This window comes from Tachyglossus aculeatus, chromosome 22 (genome assembly GCF_015852505.1).
Source record: "Tachyglossus aculeatus isolate mTacAcu1 chromosome 22, mTacAcu1.pri, whole genome shotgun sequence".
Lineage (NCBI taxonomy): Eukaryota > Metazoa > Chordata > Mammalia > Monotremata > Tachyglossidae > Tachyglossus > Tachyglossus aculeatus.
The window spans coordinates 53,585,309-53,603,405 of NC_052087.1; the positions used below are offsets into that span (position 1 = coordinate 53,585,309).

The 18,097-nt window shown below is 50.2% G+C and overlaps 1 protein-coding gene across 2 annotated transcripts in view; it reads right to left on the minus strand.

The window, feature by feature from the left end:
• CDHR5 (cadherin related family member 5) overlaps positions 1-18,097 on the minus strand; it is a 58,921-nt gene that overhangs the window by 29,773 nt on the left and 11,051 nt on the right. Inside the window, exons 2-6 of one of the 2 annotated variants that reach the window (XM_038764549.1) lie at positions 9,742-9,948; positions 8,502-8,686; positions 3,980-4,030; positions 2,765-2,857; positions 2,452-2,550 (exon numbers count right to left, since the gene is read on the minus strand). In XM_038764549.1, the coding sequence (XP_038620477.1) occupies positions 2,452-2,550; positions 2,765-2,857; positions 3,980-4,030; positions 8,502-8,686; positions 9,742-9,874 (561 nt within the window). In that variant the 5' untranslated portion in view covers positions 9,875-9,948. The remainder of the gene's footprint in view (positions 1-2,451; positions 2,551-2,764; positions 2,858-3,979; positions 4,031-8,501; positions 8,687-9,741; positions 9,949-18,097) is intronic. The other variant, XM_038764550.1, reaches the window with a different exon arrangement.

Below are 18,097 nucleotides of genomic sequence, written 5' to 3' on the forward strand. Positions count from 1 at the left end.
GGCAACATCTAGAGACGGTCCCTACCCAACAGTGGGCTCACAGTCTAGAAGGGGGAGACAGAGAACAAAACAAAACATATGAACAGAATAAAATAAATAGAATAAATATGTACAAGTAAAATAAATCAATAAATAGAGTAATAAATACATACGAACATATATCCAGGCGCTGTGGGGACGGGAAGGAGGTAAGGCGGGGGGATGGGGAGGGGGACGAGGGGGAGAAGAAGGAGGGGGCTCATTCCCTCTTATTGCGGGGTCAATCAATCAATCAATCAATCGTATTTATTGAGCGCTTACTGTGTGCAGAGCACTGTACTAAGCGCTTGGGAAGTACAAGTTGGCAACAAATAGAGACAGTCCCTACCCAACAGTGGGCTCACAGTTTAAAAGTCCTCCTCTGCCTCCCACCCCCTAACTGTGGGAGTCCCTCAAGGGTCATTTCTGAGTCCCCTTCTAGTCTCCATCTACACCCCTCCCTTGGAGATCTCATTCGCTCCCGCGGCTTCTGTGTGTGTATATATATGTATATATATGCATATATATGCATATATATGCATATATGTCTGTATATCTGTATATATGTTTGCACGTATTTGTTACTCTATTTATTTATTTATTTATTTTACTTGTACCTATCTATCCTATTTATTTTATTTTGTTAGTATGTTTGGTTTTGTTCTCTGTCTCCCCCTTTTAGACTGTGAGCCCACTGTTGGGTAGGGACTGTCTCTATATGTTGCCAACTTGTACTTCCCAAGCATTGAGTACAGTGCTCTGCACACAGTAAGCGCTCAATAAATACGATTGATGATGATGGTGATTCCCGAATCTCCATCACCAGCCCCGATCTCTCTGCCTCTCCACGGTCTGGCATTCCCTCTTGCCTGCTAAGCGCTTAGTCCAGTGTTCCGCACCCAGTAAGCACTCCAAAAATACAACTTGAATGAATGGACTGGGCCGCACATTTTAACAGAGTTGGTAGACACGTTCCCTGCCCACAGTGAGCTTACAGTCTGGAAGAGTAGACAGACATTAATAGAAAGAAATTACAAATCTAGACTTGAGCGCGGTGGGGCTGAGGGGTGGGGGGGAATAGTAAGCTCTCAAAGAGGACAGATCCTATGACAAAGGTAACGCAAAAGGGGACATCACTCTGTGAGCCCACTGTTGGGTAGGGACTGTCTCTATATGTTGCCAACTTGTACTTCCCAAGCGCTTAGTACAGTGCTCTGCACACAGTAAGCACTCAATAAATATGATTGATTGATCACTCATTCAACCGTATTATTATTCTGGTTCATTCAGTCAGTCATATTTATTGAGCACTTACCTTGTGCAGAGCACTGTACTACTACTACTACCAATAATAATAATTATGGCATTTGTTAAGAGCTTACTATGTGCAAAGCACTGTTCTAAGCGCTGGGGAGGTTACAAGGTGATCAGGTTGTCCCGCGGGGGGCTCACAGTCTTCATCCCCAGTTTACAGATGAGGTAACTGAGGCACAGAGAAGTGAAGTGACTTGCCCAAAGTCACACAGCTGACAATTGGCGGAGCCGGGATAAGCTCTTGGAAAGTACAATACACTAATAAAGAGAGACAATCCCTGCCCACAACGGGCTCACAGTCTACAGCGGGGGAGGCACACATCAATGCAAGTAAACAGGCAGCAATATAAATAAATAGAATTATAGATAGAGGCGTGCTGTGGGATGGGGAGAGGAGGAGAAGAGCAAAGGGAGAACTGAGGAAAAGCGGGGGTTAGTCTGGGAAGGCCTCTTGGAGGAGGTGAGCCTTCGGTAGGGCTCTGAATGGGGGGAAGAGTCACTGTATGGTTTCATTGGTCTCTCCCAAGCACTCAATAAATACCTTTGAATGAATGAATGTATTGAATGCTTACTGTGTGCAGAGCACTGTACTTGACGCTTGGGAGAGGACAGTATAACAAAAACAAGACAATTTTCCTGCCCACAATGAGCTTACAGCCTAGAGGGGGAGACAGATATTAATATAAGTAAATAAATTACAGATCTGGACACAAGTGCTGTGGGGTTGAGGGAGGGGGGAAATATCAAGCACTTCAAGGGGACAGATCCTAGGGCAAGGATGACGGAGAAGGGAGATGGAGGAGGGAAAATAAGAAATCCTATATCCTCCATCCCTGCTGGGCTGGGCTGGGTGCCCAGACCCTCCTGCCCAGTTGTGGCAGGTATGTAGTGACCACTCCCAGCCCAGAAGCCTCCCGACACCGCTCAGTCCTTGAGGGGTGATCCCGTGTGGAGACGGGGTGCTGGGTAAGGCCCAGTGTCAGGGAGTGGACACGGGTTGGACGTGGGGCCAAAAGAGAGGCTGGGCAAGGGGTTGGGCATGGACCTGGGGTGGGAGAAGGATGGGGACATGGGGAAGGGAGTGGGCGAGGACAAGGTTAAGGGGGAGAGGGTACCTACCGGATTGAGGCCCCAAAGTTCGTAGAACAGGGTGTCCCCGTCCTTGTCTTCTGCCTGCAGCCGGTCCTCTGAGACGACCACAGTGCCCACTTTGGTGTCCTGGAGCGGATGGACAGACGGACAGACTCCCGGCCCCACTGCGGCCTGCCCCTTCACCCTCCCGGGCAGCCCGGCCCAGTCCCCAAAAGGAGGCCCCCACAAGTGCCGGACCTCCGACCGACCCTCACCGCCCCCAACGCGGGTCGCCCCCCTCCAGGGCACGCGGCCTGGCTCCTTCCCCTCCCCAAGACCGGGCAGTCCTCATCCGACATACCTCGCTCACGTTCACCGTCAGCTGGGGCTCATGAAAAACGGGACTGTTGTCATTTTCGTTGAGAACGTACACTAACACGTTCAGCCGTGAGACCTGGGGGCGGGCGGGGCCCGGTGCGGTCAGGGGACTGGTCCAGGGTCACACGGCCCTCAGGCCTCCTCTCCCCCACCCCCCACCTCAGTTTCTTCAGGCCGTGTGACACCTAGCTACTCCATCCCCCTATCTCCAGTCTCCTTCTAATAACAATAATTGTGGTATTAAGAGATAGGTTAAGCGCTTACTATGTGCCAGGCACTGTACTAAGCGCTGGGGTGCTGTCAGCTTATGGTGAGCAGGGAAAATGCCTACCACCTCTGTTGTATTGTCTTCTCCCAAGCGCTTAGTCCAGTGCTCTGCACACGGTAAATACCATCGATGAATGGCACTGAACTGTGATATTGGTTAAGCGCTTACTACAGGCCAGACCCTGTACTAAGCACTGAGGGGGATACAAGGTCATCAGGTTGTCCCACCTGGGGCTCACAGTCTCCGTCCCCATTTTACAGATGAGAGAACTGAGGCCCAGAGCAGTGAAGTGACTTGCCCGAGGCCACACAGCAGACAAGTGGCAGAGCCGGAATTAGAACCCAGGTCCTTCTGACTCCAGGCCCCGGGTTCTATCCATTAGGCCATGCTGCTTCTCATATAACAACGTAACAGACACTATCCAAACGCTTAGTACAGTGCTGTATACCTGTATATATGTTTGTACATATTCATTACTCTATTTATTTATTTATTTTACCTGTACATATCTATTCTATTTATTTTATTTTGTTAGTATGTTTGGTTTTGTTCTCTATCTCCCCCTTTTAGACTGTGAGCCCACTGTTTTATTTATTCATTTTACTTGTACATATCTATTCTATTTATTTTATTTTGTTACTATGTTTGGTTTTGTTCTCTGTCTCCCCCTTTTAGACCGTGAGCCCACTGTTGGGTAGGGACTGTCTCTATGTGTTGCCAACTTGTACTTCCCAAGCGCTTAGTACAGTGCTCTGCACACAGTAAGCGCTCAATAAATATGATTGATTGATTGATTGATTGCTGTGCACATAGTAAGTGCTCAGGAAAACCCACCACTGATGGATGGATTGACCCCTGGGCCTCCGTGGTGGGTCCTCTCACCCCCACCCCCTTCCCCGGCCGACCCCCTCCGCTGCGGCCCACGCTCACCGTATGTTGGTCCTTCTTGCATAACAGGTAGGCCATCAGAGTCTGGGTCACCTGTGGGGCGGGACGGGTCAAAGGTCATGGGCTGCCACCACCAGTCCCCCAACACCCCCAATTTGGGGGACAGGGTCACACCCGAGGCCCCCAGACCGACCTCTGCGGTCTTCGGGCCCTTCTCGAGGTGACCGGCCGGCCCAACTTGGATGGGAGAGTCCAGCCTTCTGGGACCCTGGCCCGCCCCCGACAGAGCCAGAGCGGATGGGTATCTGCCCGTGGTATCCGATCCCTGCTCCGCCACTTCATCATCATCAATCGTATTTCTTGAGCGCTTACTGTGTGCAGAGCACTGTACTAAGCGCTTGGGAAGTACAAATTGGCAACATATAGAGACAATCCCTGCCCAACAGTGGGCTCACAGTCAGCTGTGCGACTTTGGGCAAGTCACTTCACTTCTCTGTGCCTCAGTTCCCTCATCTGTAGAGTGGGGATTGAGACTGTGAGCCCCCCGTGGGACAGCCTGATCACCTTGTAGACTCCCCAGTGCTTAGAACAGTGCTCTCTCCCTTCTAGACTGTGAGCCCACTGTTGGGTAGGGACTGTCTCTATATGTTGCCAACTTGTACTTCCCAGTGCTCTGCACACAGTAAGCGCTCAATAAATACGATTGAATGAATGAATGAATGAATAATACCACTGTATTATCAGGCACTGTACTAAGCACTGGGGTGGATACAAGCAAATCGAGTTGGACACAGTCCCTGTCCCGTGTGGGGCTCGCAATCTCAATCCCCACTTTACAGATGACGGAACTGAGGCCCAGAGAAGTGCGTAAGGCCACACAGCAGACAAGTGGCAGAGCCGGGATTAGAACCCAGGACCTTCTGTCTCCCAGCCATTCCACACTTGGAGTTGGGGGATCCAAGGGAGACCAGCTGTTCCCAGTAAGAGTGAAGGAGCACAGCCTCTCCCCTCCCTCCTGCCTCCTCCTCCCCCCATTACTCTTGGCTGCCACGGAGACACAGATTGGGGGTGGGCGGTCTGGGTCTGGGGTCTTAGAAGCAGTGTGGCTTAATGGCTAGAGCCCAGGCCCGGGAGTCAGAAGGTCTTGGGTTCTAATCCCGGCTCCGCCACTTGTCTGCTGGGTGACCTCGGGCAAGTCATTTCACTGGGCCTCAGTTCCCTCATCTGTAAAATGGGGATTAAATGGGGAGTAAAATGGGGATTCCCCCTTTTAGACTGTGAGCCCACTGTTGGGTAGGGACTGTCTCTATATGTTGCCAACTTGTACTTCCCAAGCGCTTAGTACAGTGCTCTGCACACAGTAAGCGCTCAATAAATACGATTGATGATGATGATGATGATGATGATTAAGAGTGTGAGCCCTTTGGGGAACAAGCACTGGGTCCAACCCGAGTAACTTTTATCTACCCCACTGCTTAGAACAGTGCTTGGCACATGGTAAGTACTTTAGAAGTATTACTGGGAGCCCACTGTTGGGTAGGGACCGTCTCTATATGTTGCCAGCTTGGACTTCCCAAGCGCTTAGTACAGTGCTCTGCACACAGTAAGCGCTCAATAAATATGATTGATTGATTGATTGATTATTATGGTATTTGTTTAGCACTCACTATCACCAGGGTGGATGTGCATCTGGCTTTACTTCTATTTATCTTGATAACTTGACATCTGACCACATATTTCTAGACTGTGAGCCCGCTGTTGGGTAGGGACCGTCTCTATACGTTACCAACTTGGACTTCCCAAGCGCTTAGTACAGTGCTCTGCACACAGTAAGCGCTCAATAAATACGATTGAATGAATGAATGAATGTTTTGTTTTGTTGTCTGTCTCCCCCTTCTAGACTGTGAGCCCGTTGTTGGGTAGGGATTGTCTCTATATGTTACCAACTTGTACTTCCCAAGTGCTTACTACAGTGCTCTGCACACAGTAAGCGCTCAATAAATATGACTGAATGAATGAATGGATACAAGCAAATCGGGTTGGACACAGACCCTCTCCCATGAGGGGCTCACGGTTTCAATCACCATTTTCCAGATGAGGTCACTGAGGCCCAGAGAATAATAATAATAATAATGCTGGTATTTGTTAAGCGCTTACTATGTGCCAAGCACTGCTCTAAACTCTGGGTTAAATGTAAGGTAATCAGGTTGTCCCATGTGGAGCTCACAGACTTAATCCCCATTTTACAGATGAGGTCACTGAGGCCCAGAGAAGTGAAGTGACTTGCCCAAGGCCACACAGCAGACAAGTGGCAGAGCCAGGATTAGAACTCATGACCTTCTGACTCCAAGTCCTCAGGCTCTAGCCACTAGGCCATGCTGCTTCTCTACCATAATGATGATGGTTATTATTACTTTTATTATTATTATTATTTATTTTTATTTTTATTATTCCCTTCAAAGCCCTACTGAGAGCTCACCTCCTCCAGAAGGCCTTCCCAGACTGATCCCCCTCCTTCCTCTCCCTCTTCTCCCCCCACCTTACCTCCTTCCCCTCCCCACAGCACCTGTATACATGTTTGTACAGATTTATTACTCTATTTATTTGACTTGTACATATTTATTCTATTAATTTTATTTTGTTAATATGTTTTGTTTTAACATATGTAATATGTTTTATTTGGTTGGCCATCTCCCCCTTCTAGGCTGTGAGCCCGCTGTAGGGTAGGGACCGTCTCTATATGTTGCCAACTTGTACTCCCAAGCGCTTAGTACAGTGCTCTGCACACAGTAAGCGCTCAATAAATATGATTGAATGAATACTGGGGTCATCATCATCATCATCAATCGTATTTATTGAGCGCTTACTGTGTGCAGAGCACTGTACTAAGCGCTTGGGAAGTACAAGTTGGCAACATCTAGAGACAGTCCCTACCCAGCAGTGGGCTCACAGTCTAAAAGGGGGAGACAGAGAACAAAACCAAACATACTAACAAAATAAAATAAATAGAATAGATAGGTACAAGCAAAATAAATAAATAAATAGAGTAATAAATATGTACAAACATATATACATATATACAGGGTCCCCGGGCTCGGGTGGCAGGAAGCCAGACAGGGACCTGTTAACTGTCCCCCTACCCCCCAGCTTTCCCCTGGCCCCCCAGACTTGCCAAGGTGACCCTTCCCCCTGAGAAGCAGCGTGGCTCAGTGGAAAGAGCCCGGGCTTTGGAGTCAGAGTTCATGGGTTCAAATCCCGGCTCCGCCAATTGTCAGCTGTGTGACTTTGGGCAAGTCACTTCACTTCTCTGGGCCTCAGTTACCTCAACTGGAAAATGGGGATTAAGACTGTGAGCCCCCTGTGGGACAACCTGGTCACCTTGTAATCTCCCCAGAGCTTAGAACAGTGCTTTGCACATAGTAAGCGCTTAATAAATGCTATTATTATCATTATTATTATTATTCCCCTCCCCCTGGCTTCCACCCCCCCACCCCCAGACCTGCTGGGCGGCCCTGCTCCTCTCTTGCCCAGTCCTGACTGACTCCTGACCGAGAGCGGCTTCTGTCCGGGACTATCAGACTTCATCCAGTGTGAGTGGGGAGCAATTGTGGGGTGGGAGAGGGCTGTGCTGGGGACCCTCCTACTGCCCTAGAGTGACGGGGAGGGGGCTTCAGCATTCCTTTGGCCCTCCTCACCCGTGGGACATATTGATAAATATTGATTTCTAGTCACATGTATCTCCCCCTCTCGACTGTCAGCTCCTTGTGGGCATTCATTCATTCACTCAATTGCACTTATTGAGCACTTACTGTGTGCAGAGCACTGTACTAAGTGCTTGGAAAGTCCAATTTGGCAACAGAGATAATTAATTCATTCAATTGTATTTATTGAGCGCTTACTGTGGGCCGAGCACTGGACTAAGTGCTTGGGAAGTACAAGTTGGCAACATATAGAGATGGTCCCTACCCAACAACGGGCTCACAGCCTAGAAGCGGGGGGAAGTGTCTGTTCTATTGTTCTATGGTCCTCTCCCAAGAGCTCAGTACAGTGCTCTGCATACTGTGAGGGCTCCAAAAATACGACTGAATGAATGACAGTCACTGCTTGGTTGGCAGGGGTGGAGAGGAGGATGGGGCCCAGGAGTCCGGGTTCCCAGCCCCAAGCTCAGGCCTAGACTCAGAGCCTGAGTTTAGAGTTTAACCTGATGCCAAGGTTGGGGGTTAGGGTGGGAATGGGGGGTCTCAGTTCCAGGATTATTCTGGGGGAATGCTGGGGGGTCCCTGGGGGGAGGGGGCTTTTGAAGACAAGTCTGCTCTCAATTCCTCCCACCCCATCTCAGCTGCAACTGCTCCAGTGCTCCCAGCATTCCCAGCATTCCCAGTGCTCCCTGAGTCCCAGCCCCCCAGTGCTTCCAGCATCCCCAGCCCCTCAGTGCTCCCAGCATCCTCAGCCCTCCAGTGCTCCCAGGATCCCTAGACCCCAGTGCTTCCAGCATCCCCAGCCCCCCAGTGCTCCCAGTATCCCCACACTCCCAGTGCTCCCAGCATCCCGGGCCCAGCCTGACCTCATAGTCCGGGGCCTTGGTCAGGAAGAGCTGGTGGCCTTCGACCCTGAACATGTCCTTCTGGGGGAATTCGTCCAGGACCAGGACCTGCCCCGCCGGCAAGCTGATGTTGGCAATGGCCTCCTTGGGCAAATAGTTTTCCATGACTTCAGGGATGACCCCGACCAATTCACAAACTTGGGGCTCTGGAAGGCAGGTAGGTAGGCAGGCTTGAGCCTCCTGGACCACCCAACCCAGCCTTCCCACCTTCCAGCCTCCCCAATTCCACTTTCCCCCACCTTTGTGCTCCCCAATTCAGCCTTCCCCAACCTCTGTGCTCCCCCAGTTCAGCTTTCCCCCGCTTTGCTCCCCCAATTCAGCTTTCTGCCACCTCTATGCTCCTCCAAATCAGTGCTCCCCCAATTCAGCCTTCCCCAACCTCTGTGCTCCCCCAATTCAGCCTTCCCCCACTTCTTTGCTCCCCCAGTTCAGCTTTTCCCCACTTTGCTCCCCCAATTCAGCTTTCTGCCACCTCTATGCTCCTCCAAATCAGTGCTCCCCCAATTCAGCCTTCCCCAACCTCTGTGCTCCCCCAATTCAGCCTTCCCCCACTTCTTTGCTCCCCCAATTCAGCTTTCCTCCACCTCTGCTCCCCCAGTTCAGCTTTCTGCCGTCTCTGTGCTCCCCCAACTCAGTGCTCCCCCCATTAAGCTTTCCTTCACCTCCGGGCTCCCCTAACTTAGCTTTCCTCCACCTGTGCTCCCCCAGTTCAACTTTCCTCCACCTCTGTGCCCCCCTAATTCAGTCTTCCCCAGCTTTTGTGTTCCCCAAATTCAGCTTTCCCCCCAACCCGTGTTCCCCCCTCTGTGTTCCCCCAATTGAGCTTTACTCCACCTCTATGCTCCCCCAATACAGCCCTCCCCAACCTCTGTGTTCCCCCAATTCAGTTTTCCCCCACCTCCGTGTACCCCCATTATAGCTCTTCCCCACCTCTCTGCTTCCCCCAGTCCAGCCTTCCTCCACCTCTGTGCTCCCCCAATAAAGTCCTCCTCCGCCTCTATGCTCCCCCAATCCGGCCTTCCCCTTCCATGTTCCCCTAATCTAGCCTTTTCCATCCCCCGAGCTCCCGCAATGCCACTTCCCACTGCCTCCATGCTGCTGCCCTAGATACAGACTCCATGCTGCCCAGTCCAGCTTGCCCCCCGCTTCCGAGCATCCCCCGCATCCCCCAGTGTTCCCCGCCCCCAGCCCCTTTACTCACCCTGGGCCAAGGTTGTGGCAGGGAAGAGCAGTAGCAGGAGAGACAGGACCGGCAGAAGCCAGGCCCACGGCCCAAGCCGGGCTTCGGCCATCATGACATAGGCCTGGGGATCAGGGACAGGCACAACTGGCATCCCCCGGCCCCTCGGGCCACACCACCGGGGTCTCTGAGGCTGATAGGCGAAGGACACCAGAGTCACATCCCAACCTGCGGGGACAAGGGACAGACTTCCGAGCCAGCCGCTGGGCTGGGCTGGGCTGGGCTGGGCGACCTTTGATTCCCGGCCCTTGCAGGGAGCTCGTTAATGACTTATTTGCTGTGAGCACCTGCAGGACTGATGCAGCCTTGAGGACCCACCCCTCCGGGGTTGGAATCCCTCCTCCTCTCCAACCTTCAGAACGCCACTGCCTCCAGGGAGCTTTCCCAGACTCTCCCTACCCCCAAAAAGGCCTCTACCAGGCCTGAGAAGCAGCGTGGCTTAGTGAATAGGAGTCAGATCTAATCCCAGCCCCACCACTTGTCTGCTGTGTGACTGTGGGCAAGTCATTTTATTCATTCAATCGTATTTGTTGAGTGCTTACTATAATAATAGCATTTATTAAGCACTTAGTATGTGCAAAGCACCGTTCTAAGCGCTGGGGAAGTTACAAGGCGATGAGGTTGTCCCACGGGGGGCTCACAGTCTTAATCCCCATTTTCCAGATGAGGGAACTGAGGCCCAGAGAAGTGAAGTGACTTGCCCAAAGTCACACAGCTGACAAGTGGCAGAGCCAGGATTTGAACCCATGACCTCTGACTCCAAAGCCCGGGCTCTTTCCACTGAGATATGCTGAGTGGAAAGCCACGCTTACTATGTGCAGAGACCTGTACTAAGCACTTGGGAAAGTACGATACAACAATAAACAGACACATTTCCTGCCCACAATGAGTTTACAGTCTAGAGAGGGGTTTCATTGTTCTTCTCTGTGCCTCAGTAAAATGGAGATGAAGATTGTAAACCCCACGTGGAACCGGGATTGTGGCCAACCTGATTAGCTTGTATCTACCCCAGCGCTTAGTACAGAGCCTGGAACATAGTAATAATAATAATGATGGCACTTATTAAGCGCTTACTATTGTGCCAAGCTCTGTTCTAAGCGCTGGGGAGGTTACAAAGTTATCAGGTTGTCCCACAGTCTTAATCCCCATTTTACAGATGAGGTCACTGAGGCCCAGAGAAGTGAAGCGACTTGCCCAAAGTCACACGGCTGACAGTTGGCAGAGCCGGAATTTGGACCCATGACCTCTGACTCCAAAGCCCGGGCTCTTTCCACTGAGCCACGCTGCTTCTCCAGCGTGAAGAGTGAAGAGAAGTCACTTCACTTCTCTGGGCCTCAGTTCCCTCATCTGGAAAATGGGGATTAAGACTGTGAGCCCCACGTGAGACAGCCTAAGAACCTTGTTTCTCCCTTGCTGCTTAGAACAGTGCTTGACACGTAGTAAGCATTTAAGAAATACCATCATTATTATTACATATTTATTATTCTATTTATTTTGTTAATGATGTACTTCTAGCTTTACTTCTATTTATTCTGATGACTTGACACCTGTCCACAAGTTTTGTTTTGTTGTCTTCTCCCCCTTCTAGACTGTGAGCCCGTTGCTGGGTAGGGATCATCTCTATATGTTGCCAACTTGTACTTCCCAAGTGTTTTGTACAAAACAAAACACATAGACGGGTGTCAAAATCATCAGAACAAGTAGAATTAAAGCTCTATGCACATCATTAAAAAAAATAGAATAGTAAATATGTACAAGTGAAATAAATAGAGTAATAAACCTGTACAAAAATATATACAAGTGCTGTGGGGAGGGGAAGGAGGTAGGGCTGGGGGGATGGGGAGGAGGAGAGGGAAAAGGGGGCTCAGCCTGGGAAGGCCTCTTGGAGGAGGTGAGCTCTCAGGAGGGCTTTGAAGGGAGGAAGAGAGCGAGCTTGGCGCATGTGTGGAGGGAGGGCATTCCGGGCCAGGGGAAGGACGTGGTCCAGGGGTCGATGGCGGGATGGGCGAGAATGAGGCCCGGTGAGGAGGTTAGCGGAGGCTGAGGAGCGGAGGGTGTGGGATGGGCTGGAGAAGGAGAGAAGGGAGGTGAGGTAGGAGGGGGTGAGGTGATGGATGGACAGCCTTGGAGCCGGGAGTGAGGAGTTTTTGTTTGATTCGAAGGTTGACAGGCAGCCACTGGAGATTTTTGGGGAGGGAAGTGACACGCCCAGAGTGTTTCTGCACAAAGATGATCCAGGCAGCAGAGTGAAGTATAGACTGAAGCGGGGAGAGACAGGAGGATGGGAGATGCAGTAATCCAGTCGGGATAGGATGAGAGATTGAACCGGCAAGGTAGCGGTTTGGATGGAGAGGAAAGGGCGGATCTTGGCGATGTTGCGGAGGTGAGACCGGCAGGTTTTGGTGACGGATTGGATGTGATGGGTGAACGAGAGAGCGGAGTTGAGCATGACACCAAGGTTGCGGGCTTGTGAGATGGGAAGGACGGGAGTGCCATCTACAGTGACGGGAAAGTCAGGGAGTGTCACTCGCCACCGTGTGAATTCAGAGCATTGTTCTAAGAGCTTGGGGAGGATGATGGGATCAGAGGGCACCGATCCCCTCCCTCCAGAAGTTAACAATGTAGCGGGGGAGATGGACGATGAAATAAAACGTCAGCAAGGAGGAAGTCACAGAGGGTCAAGATAAGTGCTGTCAACCAGGCTGTGACCGAGGGCACTGAGAACCAGATCATCATCATCATCATTAATCGTATTTATTGAGCGCTTACTGTGTGCAGAGCACTGTACTAAGCGCTTGGGAAGTACAAGTTGGCAACATATAGAGACAGTCCCTACTCAACAGTGGGCTCACAGTCTAAAAGGGGGAGGCAGAGAACAAAACCGAACATACTAACAAAATAAAATAAATAGAATAGATATGTACAAGTAAAATAAATAAACCAGATGACCCTGCTTCCCCACCCCAGCATTGTGTGCGCATATGTGTGCGTGCGTGCGTGCGTGCGTGTGTGTGTGTGTGTGGTGTGTGTGTGTATGTTTGCATGTTCTGGTCTCTCCCATCAGACAGATAATGTGTCCTCTCCCTCTATCCTTACCCCAGCTCCCAACAGCGTGTGTGTTTGTGTTTGTTTGTGTGTGTGTTTGTGTTTGTGTGTGTGTGTGTGTGTGTGTGTGCGCGCGTGTACGTTTGCATGTTCTGGTCTCTCCCATCGGACAGATACTGTGTCCTCTCCTCTATCCTTACCCCAGCTCCCAGCAGCATATGCGTGTGTGTGTGTTTGTGTGGGTGTGGGTGTGTGGTTATGTTCTTGGGTGTGGGTGTGTGGTTGTGTTTTTGGGTGTGGGAATGTCCAGTCTCCCCGTCAGACAGTACTGTGACCTCTCCCTCTGCCCCTCCGCCCCCAGCTTCCAGCAGTGTGTGGCGTCAGTCAGTCAATCACTGGCATTTATTTAGCGCTTACCGTGTGCACAGCGCTGGACTAAGCACTTGGGAGAGGACAATCGAACAATAAACAGACACATCCCCTGCCCACAACGAGCTGACAGTCTAGAGGGGCAGACAGACATTAATGGCAATAAATAAATGAAGGATCTGGATAGAAGTGCTGTGGGGCTGGGAGGGTTCCTCCCCATCAATCAATCAATCAATCGTATTTATTGTGCCTCCAGTACAGCGTGGCTGTACTAGAGAAGCAGCGTGGCTCAGTGGAAATCAATCAATCATATTTTTTGAGCGCTTCCTGTGTGCAGAGCACTGTACTAAGCGCTTGGGAAGTACAAGTTGGCAGCATATAAAGACGGACACAGAGAAGCAGCGTGGCTCAGTGGAAAGAGCCCGGGCTTTGGAGTCAGAGGTCATGGGTTCAAATCCTGGCTCCGCCAATTGCCAGCTGTGTGACTTTGGGCAAGTCACACCTTCCCTGTGCCTCAGTTCCCTCATCTGTAAAATGGGGATTAAGACTGTGAGCCCCCCGTGGGACATCCTGATCACCTTGTATCCCCCTCACCGCTTAGAACAGTGCTTTGCACATAGTAAGCGCTTAACAAACACCATTAGTGTTACAGCTTTGAAGGACAGTCTAAAGCTCCCGCTTTTAGACCGTGAGCCCACTGTTGGGTAGGGACTGTCTCTATATGTTGCCAACTTGGACTTCCCAAGCGCTTAGTATAGTGCTCTGCACACAGTAAGCGCTCAATAAATACGATTGATGATGATGATGACAGGGAGAGTCATTGTTTGTCAGATGTGAGGAGGGAGGGCATTCCAGGCCAGAGGCAGGACGTGGGCCGGGGGTCGGCGGTGAGATAATCAAGATGGACTTATAGGGAGAAGGTTAGTGGCACCAGCGGAGCAAAGTGGGCGGCTGAGTTGGAGTAAGAGAGTAGCGAGGTGTGGTAGAAGAGGGTGAGGGGGTGGACAGCTTTAAAACCGAGGGTGAGGACTTACACTTTGATGCGGAGGTGGAGGGGCAACCACAGGAGGGTCTTGAGTAGAGGGGAAATGTAGCCTGAATAATAATAATAATAATAATAATAATAATAATGGCATTTGTCAAGTGCTTACTATGTGCAAAGCCCTGTTCTAAGTGCTGGGGGGATACAAGGTGATCAGGTTGTCCCACGGGGGGCTCACTCATTCATTCAATCGTATTTATTGAGCATTTACTGTGTGCAGAGCACGGTACTAAACGCTTGGGAAGGCCCACAGTCTTAATCCCCATTTTACAGATGAGGCAACTGAAGCGCGGTGAAGTGACTTGCCCAAAGTCACCCAGCTGACCAGCGGCGGAGCCGGGATTAGAACCCATGACCTCTGGCTCCCAAGCCCGCGTTCTGTCCACTGAGCCGCACTGCTTCTCCATTCAGTCATTCGATCGTATTTATTGAGCGCTTACTGTGTGCAGTGCTTACTGGACCGGGTGCCTGGGAAAGTACGATACAACAATAAACGGGGACATTCCCTTCCCATCTTGAGCTAGACTGTATTCTATTTATTTTATTTTGTTAATATGTTTGGTTTTGTTCTCTGTCTCCCCCTTCTAGACTGTGAGCCCGCAGTTGGGTTGGGACCGTCTCTATATGTTGCCAACTTGTACTTCCCAAGCACTTAGTACAGTGCTCTGCACACAGTAAGCGCTCAATAAATATGATTGATTGGTTGATTGATTGATTCCCCACAGCACCTGTATATATGTATATATGTTTGTATGGATTTATTACTCTATTGATTTATTTTACTTGTACATATTCTATTTATTTTATTTTGTGAATATGTTTTGTTTGGTTCTCTGTCTCCCCCTTCTAGACTGTGAGCCCACTGTTGGGTAGGGACCGTCTCTATATGTTGCCAACTTGTACTTCCCAAGCGCTTAGTACAGTGCTCTGCACACAGTGAGCGCTCCATAAATACGAGTGATGATGATGAGCTAGTGTGTGTGCATATGTGAGTGTGTGTGAGTGTGTGTGTGTGTGTGTGAGAGAGAGATAATAATAATAATTATTATTATTAATCCCCATTTTCCAGATGAGGTAACTGAGGTCCAGAGAATAATAATAATAATAATGATGGCATTTGTTATGTGCTTACTATGTGCAAAGCACTGTTCTAAGCGCTGGGGGATACAAGGTGATCAGGTTATCCCGCGTGAGGGTCACAGTCTTAATCCCCATTTTACAGATGAGGTAACTGAGACTGAGAGAAGTTCAGTGACTTGCCCAGTGTCACACAGCAGACATGTGGCAGAGCCGGAATTCGAACCCATGACCTCTGACTCCAAAGCCTGGGCTGTTTCCACTGAGCCACGCTGACTACAGAGAAGTGAAGTGACTTCCCCAGTGTCACCCAGATGACAAGTGGCAGAGCCAGGATGATGATGATGATGATGGCATTTATTAAGCGCTTACTATGTGCAAAGCACTGTTCTAAGCGCTGGGGAGGTTACAAAGTGATCAGGTTGTCCCACAGGGGGCTCACAGTCTTAATCCCCATTTTACAGATGAGGTAACTGAGGCCCAGAGAAGTTAAGTAACTTGCCCAAAGTCACCCAGCGGACAATTGGCGGAGCCAGGATTAGAACCCATGACCTCTAACTCCCAAGCCCGAGCTCCTTCCACTGAGCCACGTTGGGAAACAAATGAGAAGCAAATTAGCATCTTGTTTATGCCAACAAGGATGGGCGACATCAGTCCAGTTAGTTCATCGTACTTATTGAGTGCTTTTTGGGTGCAGAGCACTGGACTAAGCACTCAGGAGAGGGACGATAGGACAATAAACAGACACATTCCCTGCCCACAGCGAGCTGACGGTCTAGAGAGGGAGACGGATGTTAGTAGAAATAAATTAAATTGCCGATAATGATGATGGTGGTGATGGTTGAGAAGCAGTGTGGCTCAGTGGAAAGAGCATGGGCTTTGGAGTCAGAGGTCATGGGTTCAAATCCCGGCTCCGCCAATGGTCAGCTGTGTGACTTTGGGCAAGTCACTTCACTTCTCTGGGCCTCAGTTCCCCCATCTGGAAAAATGGGGATGAAGACTGTGAACCCCCTTTGGAGTCAGAGGTCATGGGTTCAAATTCCTGCTCCGCCAATGGTCAGCTGTGTGACTTTGGGCAAGTCACTTCACTTCTCTGGGCCTCAGTTCCCTCATCTGGAAAAATGGGGATGAAGACTGTGAGCCCCCTTTGGAGTCAGAGGTCATGGGTTCAAATCCCGGCTCCACCAATGGTCAGTTGTGTGACTTTGGGCAAGTCACTTCACTTTTCTGGGCCTCAGTTCCCTCATCTGGAAAAATGGGGATGAAGACTGTGAGCCCCCTTTGGAGTCAGAGGTCATGGGTTCAAATCCCCACTCTGCCAATTGTCAGCTGTGTGACTTTGGGCAAGTCACTTCACTTCTCTGGGCCTCAGTTCCCCCATCTGGAAAAATGGGGATGAAGACTGTGAGCCCCCCGGGGGACAACCTGATCACCTTGTGACCTCCCCAGTGCTTAGAACAGTGCTTGGCACATAGTAAGCGCTTAATAAATGCCATCATTATTATTATTATATTATTAAGCGCTTACTGTGTGCCAAGCACTGTTCTAAGCGTTGGAGTCGATACAAGTTAATCAGGCTGGACACAGTCCCTGTCTCACCTGGGGCTCACACTCTTAATCCCCATTTTCCAGATGAGGTAACTGAGGCCCAGAGAAGTGAAGTGACTTGTCCAAGATCACACAGCCGACATGTGGCGGAGCCGGAATTAGAACCCAGATCCTTCTGACCCCTAGGCTCGTGTTCCATCCACTTAGCCACACTGCTTCTGCTGTGGGGCTGGGAGGGGGGATTCATTCATTCATTTGTTCATTCAATCGTATTTATTGAGCGCTTACTGTGTGCAGAGCACTGGACTAAGCGCTTGGGAAGTACAAGAAAGAGAGGCAGCGTGGCTCAGTGGAAAGAGCCCAGGCTTTGGAGTCAGAGGTCATGGGTTCAAATCCCAGCTCCGACAATTGTCAGCTGTGTGACTTTGGGCAAGTCACTTCACTTCTCCGGGCCTCAGTTCCCTCATCTGTAAAATGGGGATTAAAATTGTGAGCCCCCCGTGGGACAGCCTGATCACCTTTGTCACCTCCCCAGCGCTTAGAACAGTGCTTTGCACATAGTGAGCGCTTAATAAATGCCATCATTATTATTACAAGTAAGAGAGCAGAGTGATGCAGAAGAGAGTGAGAGAAAAGTGTAGCACTGCCTCTAGCTTGGGACTCGACTGACCAGTCAATCAGTCAATCAATCCAATGATCCACCATTCAGTGGTATTTACTGAGCGTTTAAACTGCACAGAGCACTGCGCTGAGCGCTTGGGAGAGTACAAAGCAACACTTTGATAGGTTTCCTACTGGACTGGACTAAGCGCTTGGAAAGTACAATACAGCAATACAGCGCTTAGAACAGTGCTTTGCACATAGTAAACGCTTAACAAATGCCATCATTCATTACAGCAGAGAAGCAGCATGGCTCAGTGGAAAGAGCCCGGGCTATGGAGTCAGTGGTCATGGGTTCAAATCCTGGCTCTGCCAATTGTCAGCTGTGTGGCTTTGGGCAAGTCACTTAACTTCTCTGGGCCTCAGTGACCTCATCTGGAAAATGGGGATTAAGACTGTGAGCCCCCTGTGGGACAGCCTGATCACCTTGTAACCTCCCCAGTACTTAGAACAGTGCTTTGCACATATTAAGTGCTTAATAAATGCCATTATTATTAAAGAGATAATCCCTGCCTACAACAGGCTCACAATCTAGAGGGCGGGGGGGGAAACAGACATCAATACAAGTAAACAGGA